Source organism: Papio anubis, unplaced genomic scaffold (assembly GCF_008728515.1).
Source record: "Papio anubis isolate 15944 unplaced genomic scaffold, Panubis1.0 scaffold216, whole genome shotgun sequence".
NCBI lineage: Eukaryota > Metazoa > Chordata > Mammalia > Primates > Cercopithecidae > Papio > Papio anubis.
This window is the reverse complement of record NW_022162197.1, coordinates 40,643-60,692: the sequence shown is the minus strand read 5'-3', so window position 1 is coordinate 60,692 and position 20,050 is coordinate 40,643. Positions and strand designations below refer to the sequence as shown.

Genomic DNA, 20,050 nt, shown 5'->3' with positions numbered 1-20,050 from the left:
GTTCTCACAAGCCTTCAGCTGCCAATTGAGTAAAAGAAAAATCCCCACTCCTAATCTTGTTTTTTGCATACTTGGAAGGACTAGCATAGCATTTTCCCTTTTACCACTCATTCGTGGAAATGACTTACAGTTGGGAGTAGATGACAGATAGGCGCTACCGAGGAGACTAGGGAAATGCAGATATACTAACTTTTAAAATATTTATCCCAACAGCTAAACCTCTACCCTGATTACTGAAGCTTAAACTAGGTAGTAGCACTCTCTGTGCCGGTTATAGGCAAAGGGAAAAAAGTTCATTCATTGGCCCTAGGAAAGAACATCCATTCATGTTTCAAAAGAAATGGGGAAAAAAAAAATTTTAACAGTAAAGTTCCAGAAGATGTGTTTTTTAATGACATTTCTAGTACACCAAGGATTTTTAACTAGGATTTTGTGGACTAGCCTGAAAACATAATAAACTTTTAGCATTGCCTCTGTGGAAAACTTTTTTTTTTTTAAATGTGGAAAGCGTTTTTAAAGTTCCAACTACTAGCTGGGCGCAATGGCTTAATGCCTGTAAATCCTAGCACTTTGGGAGGCCGAGGCGGGCAGATCACTTGAGGTCAGGAGTTCGAAACCAGCCTGGCCAATGTGGTGAAACTCCATCTGTCTCTACTAAAAATACAAAAATTAGCCAGGCATGGTGCCTTGTGCCTGTAATTCCAGCTACTTGGGAGGCTGAGGTAGGAGAATCTCTTGAACCCGGGAGGGGGAGGTTACAGTGAGCCAAGATTGTGCCATTGCACTCCAGCCTAGGCAACAGAGTGAGACTCTGTCTCAAGAATAAATAATTATTCTTAAAAAAAAAAAATTCTAACTACCAGTTTGCAAAGTTTTGAAGATGGGCAAAGAAGGTCTGTAGTTTGTCTGAAAGCTATTAACAGTTTTCACTTTGCCTTAATTTCTGCATGCCTTAAATCAGTTATTATGTTAAGTGGCCAGCACTCTTTATATTTAGGCTTTTGGATAAATAAATAATTAGCATAAAAGTAGTCACTGTATTTAAGGAATTTCTTCTCTATGAAGAGGCAAGGTATACTAGAGACAGAGTACAAGGCAATATGTCATCAATCACCTGATGGATTGTAAGATGAAGATTAAAGTGTGAGAATTTTTGTTTCAGAGAATGCTTGTTGAAGAGAAGAACATAGGAAAGGCTTTGTGGGAGGTACAGATCTTGTACTTAGCTATCAGGTGTCTGTGTATATATAGTCAGTAGAATGCCATTGAAAGGTATCACAACTTCTCAGATAATTGAGGATAGAAAATTCAACTGGTGTAAAGAAAAATGCATCATACATGTCAAATCAGTGAAGCTGATGGGTTCATGTGTAGGATTATGTGCACAGTGTATTTCAAACAGCATGACATAGGAAAGCTTTTTTTGTTTGGGACGGCTCTGACCAGGTGGTTTATAAGCAGTTGGCATTAGCTTTGTTAGATAGTTTGGGAGTGGAGAGTGCTATTGCAGGGTAGACTCTGAATATTTTTTGTTCTTAAAGTAATAAAATATCAGTTGTTAGCCCATTTTCCTTCTTTCACAGGTAAAAAACATGAAGCAGACGAGTTGAGTGGAGATGCTTCTGTGGAAGATGATGCTTTTATCAAGGTAAAGTGTTCATTACTCAGGTTAAGATGTTTAAGCCTAGTATTTTGCATCATGAATTTTGTGCATTGCATTGAAGAATGGTCACTGAAGTATGTAGGTTAAAGATAAAGACCTATATACTGACAATGTATAATATTGTCAATCTCATTAACTCTCATAATTGAGAAATAGAGTAAATAACTTTAATTAAATGAGATACAAAAGCTAAAAATAATAATCTCTCCAGGCCTTTAGGTAGAAAGCTGGCCAGGGAAATAGCTACAAGATAATAGATATGTATGTTAGTTCCTGGACAAGATATCACAGGGAAGGATATTGATAATTTATTTTTTATCTGCCATTGCATTTAGCTTTTATATATAATTTACAGAACTTAGAGTAATGTAGACCTCAAAATACACCGAGAAAATTGCTGAGGTGTTACTACTTGATAAAGATCAAATTAAGGGCCAGGCGCCGTGGCTCACGCCTATAATCCCAGCACTTTGGGAGGTCTAGGCGGGTGGATCACTTGAGGTCAGGAGTTCAAGACCAGCCTGGCCAACATAGTAAAACCCCATCTCTACTAAAAATACAAAAATTAGCCAGGTGTGTTGGCGTGTGTCTGTAATCCCAACTACTTGAGAGGCTGAGGCAGGAGAATTGCTTGAACCCAGGAGGTGGAGGGTGCAGTGAGCCAAGATGGTGCCAATGCACTCCAGCCTGGGCAACAGAGCAAGACTCCATCTCAAAAAAAAAAAAAAAAGAAAGAGAGAAAGAGAGAGAGATCAAATTAAGAAATTTGTTTTGCCATTTAAAGATGAATAAGCGAGGCCTTTTGGGGCCAAAAATGAGTGTGTTTCAAAACTGGCTGGCCAGAAAAATTATGGATGTAATTTTAATTGGGGTTGTGGCAGTTCTAAATACTACAGCTATAGAACAAGCTGTTTATAATTGTAGTTAGGGTTTAAATTTTTTTTTTAATTATTATTTTAATGAAAAGTGATCTGCTTATTTGTTCTTAAGTATTGTGGTATTTGCAGGAATTATTTCATGAGTATAGTTTCTCTTGAATTATGTACATTTGTGCCCCCATATATTCTGTTTCCTGGGTAAAACTAGTCCATATTGTCATCATGTCTCTTGATGTTTGTGTGTTTTACCATAGAGTCAGCTCATGTTCATTTACACACCCATCTCTCCTGCCTCCTAGCTCTCTTCACTCTCCACACTGCACATACACACACACACACACACACACACACACACACACACAGCCCTACCCCCAGAAGGTATTTTGTTGAGGAGTTAACCCTGAAAGCAGATAATTTTAGGAACTATTTGCCCAGGGATCCATGAAAATTGATGATTGCATGTCTGTAATCAGCTTGTGTTTGAGCCTTTAAGTTTTGGTATTCTGTTACCCTTATTATATATCTTCCATCAGGTTTGTTCCTTTCTTCCTATTTTTCTCCAGTTGTCTTCACCAGTAAGTGTATGATTAAGCAAACATTATCCATAAGCTGTAAAAACATTGTGACTCAGTAAAAAATCTTCTACTTTTCAAATTTGTTTCTTTCAGCTCTTCAGTTCATAAAAATGTTACAGTCATTTGAAATGTCCTAAGGAGATACATACGTCTATTCAGAAGAATAATAGTACTGTTTCTTATATGTGCTACAAAGGATGCCTTTGTGTTATTGTTAAATAAACCTGGTCATAACGTCTAGAATAACAAGGGAACTTTTTGTTTGTTCGTTTTTGTTTTTTTGAGATGGAGTCTCGCCCTGTTGCCCAGGCTGGAGTGCAGTGGTGCAATCTCAGCTCACTGCAACCTCCACCTCCCTGGTTCAAGAGAGTCTCCTGCCTCAGCCTCCTGAGTAGCTGGGATTACAGGCGTACGCCACCAGGCCCGGCTAATTTTTGTATTTTTAGTAGAGACGGGATTTCACCATGTTGGCCAGGCTGGCCTCGAACTCCTGACCTCATGATCCACCCGCCCGTCTTGGCCTCCTAAAGTGCTGGGATTACAGGCATGAGCCACCACGCCCAGCCCTAGGAGCTTTTTTAAAAATTCTGTTTAAAGATATCTTCAGTTTATTTTTGGAAGTATTAACATGTGATATATTTGATAGAAATTAAGTGAATGTATTTTTCTCATCTCCCACAGTTGATAATTTTGGAATTTATACAGTAATGGTTGGTAAATATCACCTATTGCCTAAATACCAGAATTGTATAGAAATTGCTTCTGTGAATAGGTGAGGAGATTGGTCAAAGTTGGCACCTCAGAATAGGTGAAGTTTCCTTGGTAACTTTCCTTGATCTTTCTTGCGCCTATGCTTCTGCCATAATACAGCCATGTACTCCATTTTCAACCCCTCACATTCCCCAACTCATACTGTAGTACGTTTGGTCAAACAAGAGATCCCCTGCTCTGCAAGCACTCCACATTCCAAAACAATCATATTCTTTTCTATGCCCACCTCTCGATAGAAATTTCAGTTTCCTCACCGCAATTTAGCTGTGAATGATTAGTAGTCATGCCTCTGCCTCTTTTACCTTTTAACCCAGAAGCCTTTTCTTAAATCCGCTGGATTTACCATAAGAACAGGAAAAAAGGAAGGAACCTTTATTGCTTTTACCCCTTTCTCTGCACTTAATCAGAAGAAATTGAGCAGATTGCTGATTTCATTTTCACTGAAGTACCATATATCCATAAACTTTGAAGGACAAACAGACCCAATCCCAACCTGTGTTACCCTTCCTAATTGACATTTGGCACAGTGGTAGATTTCAAAACAAATACATTTCAATTAGTTATTTGCATATTTTTCAAGAACAAGCATTGATGCAGCAGTTGGGTGTTCTTTATTATTAGAAGTAAACTTTGTTTTAATGTATAAGACTTCCAAAGTCTTTGAAGTTAAATCAACGTATGGCACATGGAGAAATCAAGCCATATTTTTTGGACAGCTCCTAGAAGGTGGCTTGGTAAATATTAAATAACTGGAATTTAGAGCATCTCTAGTAGCAGTTCAATTAGTGTGCATTTTAGTGTGAGAAATTTGAGAACTCAGATTCGTGTTTGATGATAGTGGTATTAGACCTATCTTTAAAGACACAGTTAATATATAAGGTAAAATGATTGAACTTTGGGAATATTAAAATATGATCAAATTTGACACATTTAAAGGTGTAAATTACCAAAAACATTTGGTGGATAGCCCACGCTACTTTGCCTCTAGTTGTACCAAATTTTCTTACCATTAAAAGGACTGTGAATTGGAGAATCAAGAGGCACATGAGCAAGATGGAAATGATGAACTAAAGGACTCTGAAGAATTTGGTGAAAATGAAGAAGAAAATGTGCATTCCAAGGAGTTACTCTCTGCAGAAGAAAACAAGAGAGCTCATGAATTAATAGAGGCAGAAGGAATAGAAGATATAGAAAAAGAGGACATCGAAAGTCAGGTCTTTAGCCAGTTTTTTTTAAAACATGACACAGATAAATTAAGTTTTAAATAATAAAAAGTACTTTTTTCTAGTTCAATTTGGAAGTCTCAGAATTTTTAAAAGATGTGCTACTAAAGCTACTTATAAGTCATCTAAAATCCTACCACCTTAGGCAACCTTTTAAATTTTTGCTTATTTCTTATAATATATATTTTTACATAGTTGTTACAGAGTTAAGTTGATATTCTGTATTTTCATATAACATATAATTTCATAATTTTCCCATAATTTATTAGACTGCTTTCTACAATTCTAATATACTCCTTTAATTTTGGACATTTTAAGTTTTAAGGCTTTTTCCCTACTCCACGATGAATGAATGTACCAATTTCATTCTGGCATTGCCAGCATTACTTGGTGGTAGGGTTTTTTCCCCTTTCTGCTACCTTAGCAAGTATAAAAGGTTACTTTAATTTACATTTCTTTGGTTATATCAAGGGTGGGGAATTACTTATGAAAGTTTAATTTTAAAGTAGATAATATTTCCAAATATTTTCTTTGAAATAGACCATTTGTCCTGCTTTGAAGTATGTTAGTACATTTTAAGAAAGTCAGTGGGTTAAGGAGTCAGTGCTGTTAGTATTCATGCTTAAAACACTTCACTTCTACCTACCTAATAAATGAGGGGCTCAAGAGAAATGTTTCTAATTCTCTAGCGACATGGCTAACTTTTTTTTGGCATAAAATATAGTCTGAATATTAAGCATTGATTTAGTACCCATGGTATCATAGACATTATACAGAAAACAAGGCAAATGATAATCAGGTATAAGCATAAAAGCATTCTCATGTTACCCAGATATTTTGTAAAGCAAAGCTATTGTATACCCTTTTACATAGGAAATTGAAGCTCAAGAAGGTGAAGATGATACCTTTCTAACAGCCCAAGTAAGTTTACATTTAGTCCTATGAATTTGATATTGTGGGTGGAAGGGCTTGGAAAAGGAATCTTATTTTGACTTCATAATTCTTTAATTCATGTAACTGTCTTAAATTTAATACTGAGTTATTTACGTGACATACACAAAGTACTTAAAACTATTGGCAAGGCCGAGGTGGGTGGATCACGAGGTCAGGAGATCGAGACCATCCTGGCTAACACAGTGAAACCCTGTCTCTACTAAAAATACAAAAAATTAGCTGGGCGTGATGGTGGGCACCTGTAGTCCCAGCTACTCAGGTGGCTGAAGCAGGAGAATGGCGTGAACCCGGGAGGCGGAGCTTGCAGTGAGCCGAGATCGCACCACTGCACTCCAGCCTGGGCAACAGAGTGAGACTCTGTCTCAAAAAAAAACAAAAACAAACAAACAAAAAGATCGGCAGCTGAAATTTCTGTTGCCAGAAAGATAATTGGAGTTATTATGAGTTTCCTATCATTTTCAGAATTTTAGAAAAAAGTCCATCCTTTCTGTAAAACCTAACTCTGGTTACTAGTCTTTTGAGAAGTCTACATTCTTCTTGATTTTTTTCTTGTCACTTGATGTAAAATAAGTCTTTTAAAAGTATAAATATCCTTTTCAAAGCTTTATTTAAAATTTTGTTAATTTAACACTCCTGTAACAGGCATAGTCTAAAAATGATTAAAAATTTCTAGAAATTTACTTGGGGGGTGTGTGTATTGCAAATGACTGCACTTCAATGTGTAATAACGTGTTGCTGCTAATGTGATACACATAGTGGACTTTTTAAAGTGACTTACAGATGTTATAAGCAGACATCTGCAGATCAATTTCTGCATAAAAAATTATCCTTTGTCTTTTTCTCATATCTGTAACTAAAGAACCCTTTGTTTTTGTGTCCTCTTAATTTCATTTTAATTTTTAATCTTATAAAAACCAGAGAGGGTTTGGTGGTTTTGATCCGAGTTGGTTTTCATCTGATAAATAAATGCACGCATCCCCGGCGAAGGGAGTCAGTGCCCATTGGCATGTATTAGCTCTAGAATTACCACAGTTATCCAAGTAGGAGAGGATCGTGTCCTATTTAAATGGTGTACTTTCAAATAGAGATATGGGTTCCTTTGTTTACTAGATTCAGAAAAAATAGTCATCAGGTCAGTTATTTCCTCTGGGTAGTATTTCCTAGAAGAGTACTTGGGCCTTGTATTCATGGACTACTTATTGATGGCCCCTGCATGCTTTCTTTCCTGCAGTGCTCTTGCCTTTGAAATGCTAGTGAGCCACAGATGCTTCTGAGGCTATATATTGCCTCTCTGTGTGTTGCAGTAGAGGAGAAGTTGCATTTTGGAGAAAAATTGCATTTCTGGGAGAAATGTTGCTGATCATTTGGAATATTCAGAAAGGAAATATTAGAATGGTGAAAGTCTGTAAGGCTGTCCCTAAGTACATTGATTTCCTGGTGATAAAGAATCTATGAGGGGCTGGGCGCTGTGGCTCATGCCTGTAATCGCAGCACTTTGGGACGCCGAGGCAGGTGGATCACAAGGTCAGGAGTTTGAGACCAGCCTGACCAATATGGTGAAACCTGGTCTCTACTAAAAATACAAAAAATTAGCCAGGCCTGGTGTTGGACACCTGTAGTTCCAGTTACTTGGGAGGCTGAGGCAGGAGAATGGCTTGAACCTGGGAGGCAGAGATTGCAGTGAGCCGAGATCGTGCCACTGCACTCCAGCCTGGGCAACAGACCGAGACTTGTCTTGAAAAAAAAAAAGAATCTATGAGGAAAATTAACTCTTAAATCGAGAGAGTACCTTTTCTAGATTACTGATTTGCAAAAAGGGGAAGTTGAGGTCTTTATATTATTTGGCAGCTGGATATTAGCTTCTGTCAAGGATCACTCCTATAGTTGTCCACTGTGTGAGTTGTATGAAGGCATCATATCTAAGGATACCCACTTAAATAATAAACTTCATTACAAACATTTTTTAAATGGATGGAAATATATCTGAAGGAAGAACAGTTATGTATTTCTTATCGGGGAGCAAGATTCGCCATATTGTATCAAAAGATGAGGTTACATTTTTAGAGAAGTTTTCTTTAAAATGACCTTTTTCCTCTTTCTAAATAATGTCTCGTGGAACATCTAGAAACATAAATGTATCTAGGTTCCATATGATCTAATGCATCTAAACATGCTTACTGAGTCTATTACTATGTGCATTCAGGGATACTTCTTAGTGTAACCATCACCCAGCTTCAGCTGTTTTCAGTTAATGGCCAGTCTTATTTTCCTCTATGCTTCTGTTTACTTTCTCCCTTCTGCATTATTTTGAAACAAATCCAAACATATTTCCCTTGAAAAATTTCAGTATGTATCTCTAAAAGAGAATTCTTATTTTTTATATTAGCACTCCTAAAATAAAAATTTTAATATTATGAAATATACAGTTAGGATTCAAATGTTCAATTTTTCTATAGGTTTTTTTTTTTTCATTATGTCTTGTTTAAATCCAGATACCAGTAAGATCTGTATGTTGTGATTGATTGAAATGTTTTAGGAGGTTTTCCCTTCCATCTGTTTTCCTCTTACTATTTTGTTGAAAAAAGCAACTTGCTTATCCCACAGAGCAAGGGTTAGCAAAAACAGGCATCTCATGTAGTTTGCCAGTCGCCACTGTAGAGCTTCCAAGGCCTGGATTTTGCTGATTACATTCCTGTGGTGGTCAACATGTTCCTTTGTTTATTGTATTTTTTTTGTAAATTGTTAAGTTGGTTGTAGCATCTAGAGGCTTGCTCTCAGATTCAGCGTTAACACCCCACCCCAGCACACACATAGCCGCCTCGTAGGTATAGTACTGTGTTCTGCTATTTGGATGCACATAATATCTGGTTGTCTTTTTGTGATGGTACCAATCATTGATGATTCATACCCAAGTAGGGGTTGCAAAGGGATGCTATTCTAATTCTGTCATTTCTTCTGTATATATTGGAATGTTTCTAGAAAGAGAAACTTCCGCTTATTTACTATTTGGTTACCCTGTGGTATCATTTACACAGGAAAGCCAGGATATATGTTTGATTCTTTCATTTTTATTTACCAATTTTCAGAATATTGAGCTGGTTCACTGGCATCTCTGACAGTGGCCAGTTCTTAATTTTTTCTTTTTTCCTCTTTAGATTCATTTCAAACTCATGGATTTGTATATATGTAATGTATTTTGGTCCATCACAGTTGTTATCCTTAATGCTTGCGTTGTTCCATGTAGTGAGAGCCTCATCAAGTTGCCTCTTGAGTCCTTTCAGCATGATCCTAGTAGACTTTGATTGATTCCTTGCTTGATGGTATGTAAAGATGTGCCATTTCCTGCTCTAGAACTATAATTAGGCATTTCTTCTTTATAGTGGTAAATGGTATTTCAAGACAACAATCTAGGTGGTGGAGGTGTTCACTGCTACTGAGTTGTTCATTGTTTCTAGGTCTTTTCAATGTACAATGCTAGAGAAAATGTTGGAGTTGTTTTCTTTGTTTTTGCTTATTTTTACTTTTAAGATAAAATAGACCTTCAATTCATATGGTACTTCCAAGATAACCATTTACTTTATCTTACGGTACACATACAACAACTTTAGAATGATTATACCAACACTACCACCAATGCAGTTACTGAAAGTAATTTAAGATTTTTTTAGACATATTTTTCGCAAGGATGTTTCCCTCTGGGGATGAACAAATCACCGTATTTTAAGTTCTTTCCATTCTGTATGGTTGTATCACCCACTGATACATATCTAGGTTGATTTGTTTCATTTATTTTCAGTATTTAGGTATTGCTTTTGAAAGTTTAGTCTGGGTGGGCTGTGGTGGCTCATGCCTGTAATCACAGCACTTTGGAAGGTTGAGATAGAAGGATTGCTTAAGGCCAGGAGTTCAAGACCAGCCTGGGCTACATAGTAAGACTTTGTCTCTACAAAAAAAAAAAAAAACAAAATTAAAATAGCTGGGTGTGGTGGTCCATGCCTGTAGTCCCAGCTACTCAGGAGGCTGAGGCTGGAAGATCACTTGACTGCAGGAGGTCAAGGCTGCAGTGAGCCAAGATCATGCCACTATACTCCAACCCGGTCAATAGAGCAAGACCTTATCTCAAAAAAACATTAGAAAATTTAATCTGGCTGGATGCAGTGGCTCATGCCTGTAATCTCAGTTCTTTGGGAGACTTAGGCGGGCTGATCACTTGGCTCAAGAGTTTGAGACCAGCTTGGGAAACAAGGCAAACCCCCATCACTACAAAAAATACAAAAGTTAGCTGGGTGTGGTGGCGCACACCTGTGGTCCTAGCTACTCAGGAGGTAGATTGAGGTGGAAGGATTGCTTGAGCCCAGGAGGTTGAGGCTGCAGTGACTTGTGATTGTGCCACTGCACTCCATCATGAGCGACAGAGAAAACTCTGTCTCAAAAAAAAAAAAAGAAAAAGAAAAAGAAATTATATATATATATATATATATGTATATACACACACATATGTGCAGCATATTTATATAGGGATTTGTCTATTTCAAGAGCCAGTCCTCAGGCTTTGACTTGAAGCTGAAATCTTTAGGCATTAGCCTCTAGGAAGTTATACTAGGTGGACTTTGGTTCCGATTCTACTTCTATTAGTTAATTACAATATTGTGATTGTGGCAGGTTCTCTATTAGTCAATTTATATGTCTATAAAATGAATATTATAATTCTTACTCAGTTGATACAGGGATTAATCATAGATTCTGATGTAGTATATGTGCAATTAGTGGTCATTTGTAGTGTCGTTTTACTAGCTTGAACATACTGCTTACTTGAGAAATTTCTGGAGCTTTTTCTCTAAAATCTTGTTTGCTAATGCTTTAAATTTTTTTTTTTTTTTTTTTTTTTGAGACCGGGTCTTGCTCTGTCGCCCAGGCTGGAGTGTGGTGATGCAATCTCCCCTCACTGCAGCCTTGACCTCCCAGGCTCAAGTGATCACCCCTCCTCAGTCTCCCCAGTAGCTGGGACTACAGGTGTGCACCACCACACCCGTCTGACTTTTGTATTTTTTGTGGAGATGGGGGTTTGCCTTGTTGCCCAGTCTGGTCTCGAACTCCTGAGCCCAAGCAATCCGCCCATCTTGGACTCCCAAAGTGTTTGGATTACAGGTGTGAGTCATCATGCCTGGCTTTAATATGCTTATATTCTTAAAAATTTCCTGTAGTTTCAAGAACCTCTTCAGTGTTTAATATTATGTGTATTCCTTTTTCTATTTGCCCTTGCCCCTAATGTTTCACTAACCTGAAAAATCTTACCTTTTTTTGTCATATGAAAATCTATATACCTCTTACAGCCAGATTCACCTATCTCCACAAAGCTTTCTTTCATCTCTCTCTTATATGTAGTGCTTTACTGTTCACAGAGAGCTTTTTATATTCATTACCTTACTCAATCCTTGATATATCTTACATGGTTTACATGTCAACTCCACTTTATAGGTAAATTCATCCAGATAGATGACATACCACAGAGTAAAACTGTTTCAGTGATAAGACAGGGTAAATACCTAGGTGTCATGATGCCTATTCTGATATTCTTTTCACTAAACTCCACACTAGCAAATGTTTTCTGAGTTCTATTGTTTAACATAGTGCCAAAGTTAAGCACTTCAGATACATGAAAATCAAGCAGTTAGTTCAGTCTTTCCAGCTAAAAACAGCAGTCTTACACTGCATTTATTTAGTACATTTATTCAACAGGTATTTTTTGAGTACTTATGTGCCAAGCATTTTGTACTTCCCTTGATATTTAGCATATTCCCAGATAGGTAAGTAGTAGTTTAAAGTTATTGTGAAGGTTTGTTCAGTCCGAATACAGTGTTTACATGTCAAGCTAGAGGAAAGGAGGTCTTACTTAGCCTATGCATGTACATATATCATAAGATAACCTATGGGAAGTAGTAGAATTGAATGTGTAGTAAATACTTGGTTCACTGAAAAATAAGTCCTAGGCTTGTCTTTGTCTCTTAGCAGTCGTTGCTGCTCCTAGGATGAAATGAAAATAAAGGAACTTTATGTCTTTTAGCATTGACTAAGGATTGCAGATCCCCCTGTGAGATAAACAACATGAGTTTGTAGACATTTGCTTCCTCTTCATATGTTAAATATTTTTTTAAGACAAACTTGAGTGGTTAATTTTAAAATATGCTTTACATTTAATAAATAAATGTTTTACATTTACTTATTTGCTTTTTTCCTCATTTGGAAAAAAAAATCTGTCTTCAATGGGGGGGAATTGTTTTCAAATAGTTGCATATCATGTCTGTGCATATATACCATTTAGACAGGGAAAATTTCCCATTATATTTCTTGGTTTGTTTCCTTATTGCAAGTATTTTGGACTTACTTCGGACTTATGGTTAGTGCTATGCTTGCTGCACATACGGCGCAGTAAAATCAACAGGCATTTACGTGTGGTTCATCTTTTCTACTTTACCCAAGTTGTTTTTGTGCTCCACCCACATTGTAATCAGTTTTGTTTTCTAAAAGTTGGGTCAGGCCATTTCCCTACCAGCATTTAAGTATATATCATAAAATTTCTGTTTAAATTATGAAACCCTTCAGAAGACATGCTGAATTATTAAGATAAAAACCTAAAACTTCTCCAGCAAGTAAGACAAACCTTGCTAGTTACTTTAGCAACTAGAAATAACGTTATAATTGACAGGAACTACAATAGAACAAATTATTATTTTTTTACATCATAGTATTTTAAAAATTTTACTTTTTAAAATAGCCAATAATTTGGACATGTTTTTTTCTTGAAGCTTCCTTTCAGTTTTGCATCTCTAAAATAATAACTTCGAAATGGTGTGCTCTTCGCATCTGAGGTAGATAAGGAGAATCAAACTGCATTCTTTTAAAAAAAAATTTTTTTTTAAAATATATATTTTTCTAAAATAGAGACAGGGTTTTACTAGGTTTCCCAGACTGGTCTCAAACTCGTGACCTCAAGTGAACCTCCTGCCTCAGCCTCCTAAAGTGCTGAGATTACAGGCGTGAGCCACCATGCCCAGCCACGTGTTGCATTCTTTAAGTTCATTTAGTCTGCTTTAAATACACGCTAGGGTGTCTCAGTTTATTGCTTCAAGAAAAATTACTAAACTAAAAGACAGTTTGAAAGAAAAAGATTTATCCATAATTCAAGCATAACTCATTCTTCCCTTGCTGTCTCTACCATTCCACCCAAGTTAAAATGTTTTTCTTTCCTTTCCAAATACTGCAAATTGAACACATAATGCTTAAAAGTATATTCTAGTAAAACAATTTATTAAGACATTCTTACAGGCTGGGTGCAGTGGCTCCTGCCTGTAATCTCAGCACTTTGGGAGGCTAAGGCGATAGGATCCCTTGAGGCCAGGAGTTCAAGACCGGCCTGGCCAACATGGTGAAATCCTGTCTCTACTAAAAATACAAAAATTGGCTGGGCGCGGTGGCTTATGCCTGTAATCCCAGCACTTTGGGAGGCCGAGGCAGGTGGATCATGAGGTCAGGAGATCAAGACCATCTTGGCCAACAAGGTGAAACCCCACCTCTACTAAAAATACAAAAATTAGCTGGGTATAATGGTACGCACCTGTAATCCCAGCTACTCGGGAGGCTGAGGCAGGAGAATCGCTTGAACCAGGAAGTCAGAGGTGCGGTGAACCGAGATTGTACCACTGCACTCCCATCCTGGGTGACAGAGTGACACTCAGTCTCAACAAAATAAAACAAACAAAAAAATTAGCCGGATGTGGTGGCGCATACTGGGAAGGCTGAGGCATGAGAATCCCTGGAACCCGGGAGGTAGAGGTTTGCAGAGAGCTGAGATCGTGCCACTGCACTCCAGCCTGGGTTGACGGAGTGAGACTCTGTCTCAGAAAAAATGAAGAGGAATTCTTAGAGCACAGTATAATGGACTTAGATAGTGATAGAAGTTACATTGCTGTGAGTTGATGATTTACTTGTTCTGGACTATTTTACTTCTCAGCTTATGGTCGAGCTTTTTAGTATTTTTAAGTTTCTTTCATGTTACCCTAGTTGTAAAATAATTGGTCATTCCCTAATTGGCACACTTTAACTTAGTCCAAATATCATTTATTAATAAAATGATTCATAGAAATTATTATTGTTGGCCAGGCGTGGTGGCTCATGTCTGTAATCCCAGCACATTGAGGGGCCAAGGCAGGTAGAGCACCTGGGCTCAGGGGTTCGAGAGCAGCCTGGGCAAGATGGTAAAACCCTGTCTCTACCAAAAAATACCAAAAAAATTAGCCAGGTGTGGTGGCACAGACCTGTGGTTCCAGCTACTCGAGAGGCCGAGGCGGGAGGATCAACTTGAGCCTGGGAGGCAGAGGTTGCAGGAGCCAAGATCAAGTGAAGCCACTGCCTGGGTGACAGAGTGAGACAGTCTCACACACACACAAGTTTAAAAAAGAAAGAAATATTTTGAAAAAAGAAATTATTATCCAAATGTACGTTTGAGCACACTGTAAAATATTTGACATTTTAAGAAGTGCATGCTTTTATATGAATCTAAAATTGTATTATAAATAAGCTGTTTAAAGTTCTACTTATGTTTCAACTTTTTTAGTCTTTTTTCACTAAGAGGTTGTTACTCTGTAAAGGCAGCAATGCTTAGTGTTCTCTCTGTACCAACAGCATTAATTTCACCTGGAACCTTGTTAGAGATGCACATTCTAAAGCCTCATTCCAGACCTTCTGAATCAAAATCTGTGTTTTATTTTAACAAGCCCTCCAGGGGATTCTGATGCATGCTGAAATTTGAGAACCACTGCTCTAAGGCTTTGTATGTGGTAATTTCACAACAAGCTTCACATCGCCTGACTTTAAACAGTGTACTTCTGATTAGTTTTTCTTTTAAAAGTTATTAAAAGCTGGACATGCTGGCTCACACCTATAATGCCAGCACTTTGGGAGGCCGAGGCGGGCAGATCACCTGAGGCCAGGATTTCGAGATTAGCCTGGTCAACATGGTGAAACCCCATCTCTACTAAAAATATAAAAATTAGGCTGGGTACGGTGGCTCACGCCTGTAATCCGAGCACTTTGGGAGGCTGAGGCGGGTGGATCACGAGGTCAGGAGATCAAGACTGTCCTGGCTAATATGGTAAAACCCCGTCTCTACTAAAAATAAAAAAAATTAACTGGGCGTAGTGGCACGTGCCTGTAGTCCCAGCTACTTGGGAGGCTGAGGCAGGAGAATCACTTGAACCCAGGAGGCGGAGGTTGCAGTGAGCCAAGATTGCACCACTGTACTCCAGCCTGGTTGATAGAGGGAGACTCCGTCTCAAAAAAATAATAATAATAATAAAAATTAGCTGGGCATGGTGGTGGGTGCCTGTAATCCTAGCTCCTTGGGAGGCTGAGGCAGGAGAATCGCTTGAACCCAGGAGGCGGAGGTTGCAGTGAGCCAAGATCGTGCCACTGCACTCCAGCGTGGGGGACAAAGCAAAACTCAGTCTCAAAAAGAAAAAAAAAGTTAATAAAACATTTGGTAGGGCACAGTGGCTTGCACCTGTAAATCCTAGAACTTTGGGAGGCTGAGGCAGGAGGAATGAACGCTTGAGTCCAGGAGTTCCAGACCAGCCTGGGCAACATAGCAAGACCTCTTCTCCACTTAGAATTAAAAAAAAAAAAATTCGCTGGGCATGGTGGCACACGTCTGTAGTCCCAGCTACTCAGGAGGCTGTGTGGCAGGAGGATCACTTGAGCCCAGGGTTTGAGGCTGCAGTGAGCTATGATCATGCTGCCACACTCTAGCCTGGACAACAGAGTAAGAAGCTGTTAAAAAAAAAAAAAAATCAAAACATTTGTTAAGCCAAGCGTAGTCGTTTGCACCTGTAATCCCAGCTACTCGGGAGGATAAGGTGGGAGAATCAGCTTGAGGCCAGGAGTTCGAGACCACCTGAGCATCAATAGCAAGACTTGTCTCTAAAAAGTAAAATGATTATTTAATTTTTTCAGTTATTGAGATTAGAATGCATATTACTTTATTCTTTATAGTCTTATGTTTGGGAAAATGTTGGTTCTCTGTTGCTCTGATTACTTCAGTGATGTTTGCATTATTTGCTTGGTAGAGCAAATTAAGCTTCTCCCCTTTATGACACTTCTGTTTTTAAGCTAGCACATTCTCAATTTTAATTTTAGTGAAGCTGTCAAATATTTTAAAATTAAAATCATGTTTTAAAAATGTGTGGGTTACTTGTTTTAATTCCCTATAGCACAAATACCATTTTAAAATTGGCTTGGCCATCAGTATATGTATGACAAATATGAACTCTTTTTTTGAGACAGGGATTTACTGTCACCCAGGCTGGAGTGCAGTGGTTGATATGAACTCACTTTTAACACATTAAAAGAATGAATAATTTGAAACTGACTTAGTAACTGTTCTTCTAATGTATGATATACTTAAAGGGGAGTGTTGTTTGTTTGATTTGTTCATTACTGTGTATCCAAGCACTTGAAAGTTACGTCTACAGGTTATACTTTCTGGTACTATTTTAAATAGTATATCTTAGCTAGGAGTACCTGTGAACTGAGTAACATAAAACACATCATCAGGTCAGTCTTCTTATTGACAGCTCTTTGATATGAGGAAGAATTGGATTATATAAAGTAGTTTTGAATACCAAAATTAATCCAGTTTGTTATTGATCTACCCATTGATAGATATACCTGTTTTCTAAGATGTCCCAGACTTGTGCCACATCTCTCTCTACATGGACTCTGGTTTTGATTGGAATAGCCTATTTATTTGTTAGTGTTAGGTATCCCTACATAATAATATGAAGCTATCCACCAAATTTCACTTGGCTGATTTTGTACTATTACTAAAATCTAGTTTTATGTGAATTCATTTTACATTTGATTATTCTTTGAATTTCAGGATGGTGAGGAAGAAGAAAATGAGAAAGGTATGTTTGATGCTGAATAGAGTTTAAAAATTGCTAAAATTTAGAAAAACAGTAAATTATGTGAAAATAAAGCACTCCTTATTTGAAATCTTATTTTTGAAATTAGTTTATTTTCAAATCTTTTAGTGAATTAAGTTAGCATCTTGATTTTATTTTCCAATTGGTTTTAATTTTCTTTTGAACACTAAAGATATATTCCAACTTAATAGTACATATCAGTTACTGTAGTGAGCAATGCTATTTTTTATTTAATCCAATTTTTGTTTTTAAAATAACTTCTGGTATACGGTAAGTTGATTAAATTCTTAAGACTGACACTGCAGTAACTCATGTGTGCTTATTGGAGTCCGAGTGCATAACTCACAGTGAATTTTACAACTAGTCCTAAACATGATGAATGACCAGGAGACTGACTTTGTGTTTGCTGCTTAGAGAAACTTCCATACGGTCATCTGACAATTTTAGTTCAGACGAGCTGTCTCATTCAATACAATTACAGGGGCAACAGTAGTAATACATGTGGTCAGTAGGAGGTTATGGAAGAGTCCTTGGACAGAAGTCAAAGGATCCTACTTTGGACTAGAAAGGACATGGAGCAGGGTTAAGCAAGGCAAATAAAAAGCCTAGAAGCAATGACGAAGTAAAGCTACTGACTGAAAATGTCACATGCCCGAAGCCTTTCTGTTTTGGGGGAATGCAAGACATCTTTGAAAATGGTAATTGCAGACTGACTGGACAGGATGAAGACTGGAAATAACCAATTTCCTGAACGTTACGGAGCAGGAGCATCTTTGGAGCCTTCTGTACCAGTTTTCCATACGAATCTGGACTACTCAAGCATTGAAGAGTGGAAAAGATGGGGCCCTGAAATACTGTGAAGACTGATTGATATCCTCAGACTGTGACCTGTCAAGAAGTCACCATGGGAGTTCTGAAGGTCACTAGGGTTCAATCCCAGGATAATTCGAGCATTGAACAACAATCTGCACTTTTGTCACTGTCCCTTGGAGGAACAAAATCTTCCATATGCCATTAACTTATAACCAGAAATGAAGAGCTGGTATCTTCAGGATGGAACCATTTTCTCACTGTTGTTGTTTGGTGTTTGTATGTAGAGATCATTTTTTCCATGAAGAATAAGTGATCCTGGGTAAAGGATGGTTTATGTTAGTTAATACCCTTGTGTTTTTTTTTTTTTTTTCCTCCTAACCTTCCATCAGTGCTAATAACTGGCTTTATATTTTCTAGGTCCTATTCTAGCTTATGAATATGAAATTGTTTAAACTTCTTGTTTTGCCATATTTATTCCTGTTAAATCCTCTTAGATATAGCAGGTTCTGGTGATGGTACACAAGAAGTATCTAAACCTCTTCCTTCAGAAGGGAGCCTAGCTGAGGCTGATCACACAGCTCATGAAGAGATGGAAGCTCATACGACTGTGAAAGAAGCTGAGGATGACAACATCTCGGTCACAATCCAGGCTGAAGATGCCATCACTCTGGATTTTGATGGTGATGACCTCCTAGAAACAGGTAAAAATGTGAAAATTACAGATTCTGAAGCAAGTAAGCCAAAAGATGGGCAGGACGCCATTGCACAGAGCCCGGAGAAGGAAAGCAAGGATTATGAGATGAATGCGAACCATAAAGATGGTAAGAAGGAAGACTGCGTGAAGGGTGACCCTGTCGAGAAGGAAGCCAGAGAAAGTTCTAAGAAAGCAGAATCTGGAGACAAAGAAAAGGATACTTTGAAGAAAGGGCCCTCGTCTACTGGGGCCTCTGGTCAAGCAAAGAGGTTTGTTTTTCTATGTCAGTTCTTTACGATACTGAATTCCAGCATTCAATAAGATCACTCTACATTAAGGGGGTGGCTTCAAGAACATGTACAGTAATTAGTGTCTTATGATCCTGCCTATAATATTTTTGACCGTCATAAGTTACTTTTAAAAATTTTCAAGATCTTCATAATAATGCAGTGTGTTCTACTGATTGCATTGTCGAATGTCAGCATATATTTGGTTTTTTTGTTGTTTTTTGTTTTTTTTTTTCAAATTGACAATTTTTGTGTTTTATTTTTTAAAATCCTTGTGATGATGGTTAATGAACAACTATCAGTTCTAAGAACACAAAATGAAGTCAAGTCCCAGTCCTGAAATCTGGAGAAGATGGCCATATTTCCACTGAATAGAATTGTCAGAAAATCTAGATCTTCAGGCATCTTGGGGAAAATCAGTGCAAGAATCCTCAGGGAGTCATTTGTTCAAATAACCTAATCTAGGCCTTTGGAATTGTTAATTTGTATGAATAGCACTAGTTTGAAATATAGTGAATATCAAGCTGTTCTATTTTGGGTTTGTTTTTGTTTTTGTTTTCAATTTTCTTCTGGTGATTTGCCTCTTTAGCTCTTCAAAGGAATCTAAAGACAGCAAGACATCATCTAAAGATGACAAAGGTAAAGGGTTTTTTTCCCTATTTATTTCAGTGTTGACATTGCATATTTTCATTAAAAAGTAGTAGTTGTGTGGTGTTTTCTTTGACATTTAGTCCTTAAAAATTTTATTGACAGGCTAGGAACTTGAGATGGTCTTTATGTAAACTGTAGAATTATATAGATTATAGGAAACTGATTGATGTGTTACTGTTTACTTACTTTGTAAACTGGTATTGGGTATGTTAAAAACCCATTGGCTAGGGAACACTTATCTGGTGTGTTCCAAGGGACTGTGTTGGATATTAATAGATATTTTCTTACATTATAATTTCAGAACTATTTTATCTTTTGTTAACTCATTTATAACTACTGTATATCACCACAACCTTTTCCCTGTTCACAGATTATACTTTCTGGTACTATTTTGAATAGTATATCTTAGCTAATTAAATAATACTTGTGTGTATTTGTGGAGTCTAGTGTTCGTTTTTCTTTTTTTTCAATTCTTGTAAGTTTCAAAGTGCAATATCAAGTTGCTTTCTGATACTGAGAAATCTCATGCCCATGAGCTATAGTTTCATCTTGTACATGTGCT

At 37.5% G+C, this 20,050-nt stretch overlaps 1 protein-coding gene across 11 annotated transcripts in view; it reads left to right on the top strand.

Moving 5' to 3' along the window:
- LOC101025291 (SAFB-like transcription modulator) overlaps positions 1-20,050 on the top strand; it is a 55,799-nt gene that overhangs the window by 15,936 nt on the left and 19,813 nt on the right. For 3 of the 11 annotated variants that reach the window (XM_031661649.1, XM_021940612.2, XM_031661657.1), the window contains exons 3-8: positions 1,584-1,648; positions 4,904-5,101; positions 5,984-6,031; positions 16,998-17,025; positions 18,351-18,819; positions 19,427-19,476. In XM_031661649.1, coding sequence (XP_031517509.1) covers positions 1,584-1,648; positions 4,904-5,101; positions 5,984-6,031; positions 16,998-17,025; positions 18,351-18,819; positions 19,427-19,476 — 858 coding nt within the window. The remainder of the gene's footprint in view (positions 1-1,583; positions 1,649-4,903; positions 5,102-5,983; positions 6,032-16,997; positions 17,026-18,350; positions 18,820-19,426; positions 19,477-20,050) is intronic. The other 8 variants (XM_031661651.1, XM_031661648.1, XM_031661655.1 and 5 more) reach the window with 8 other exon arrangements.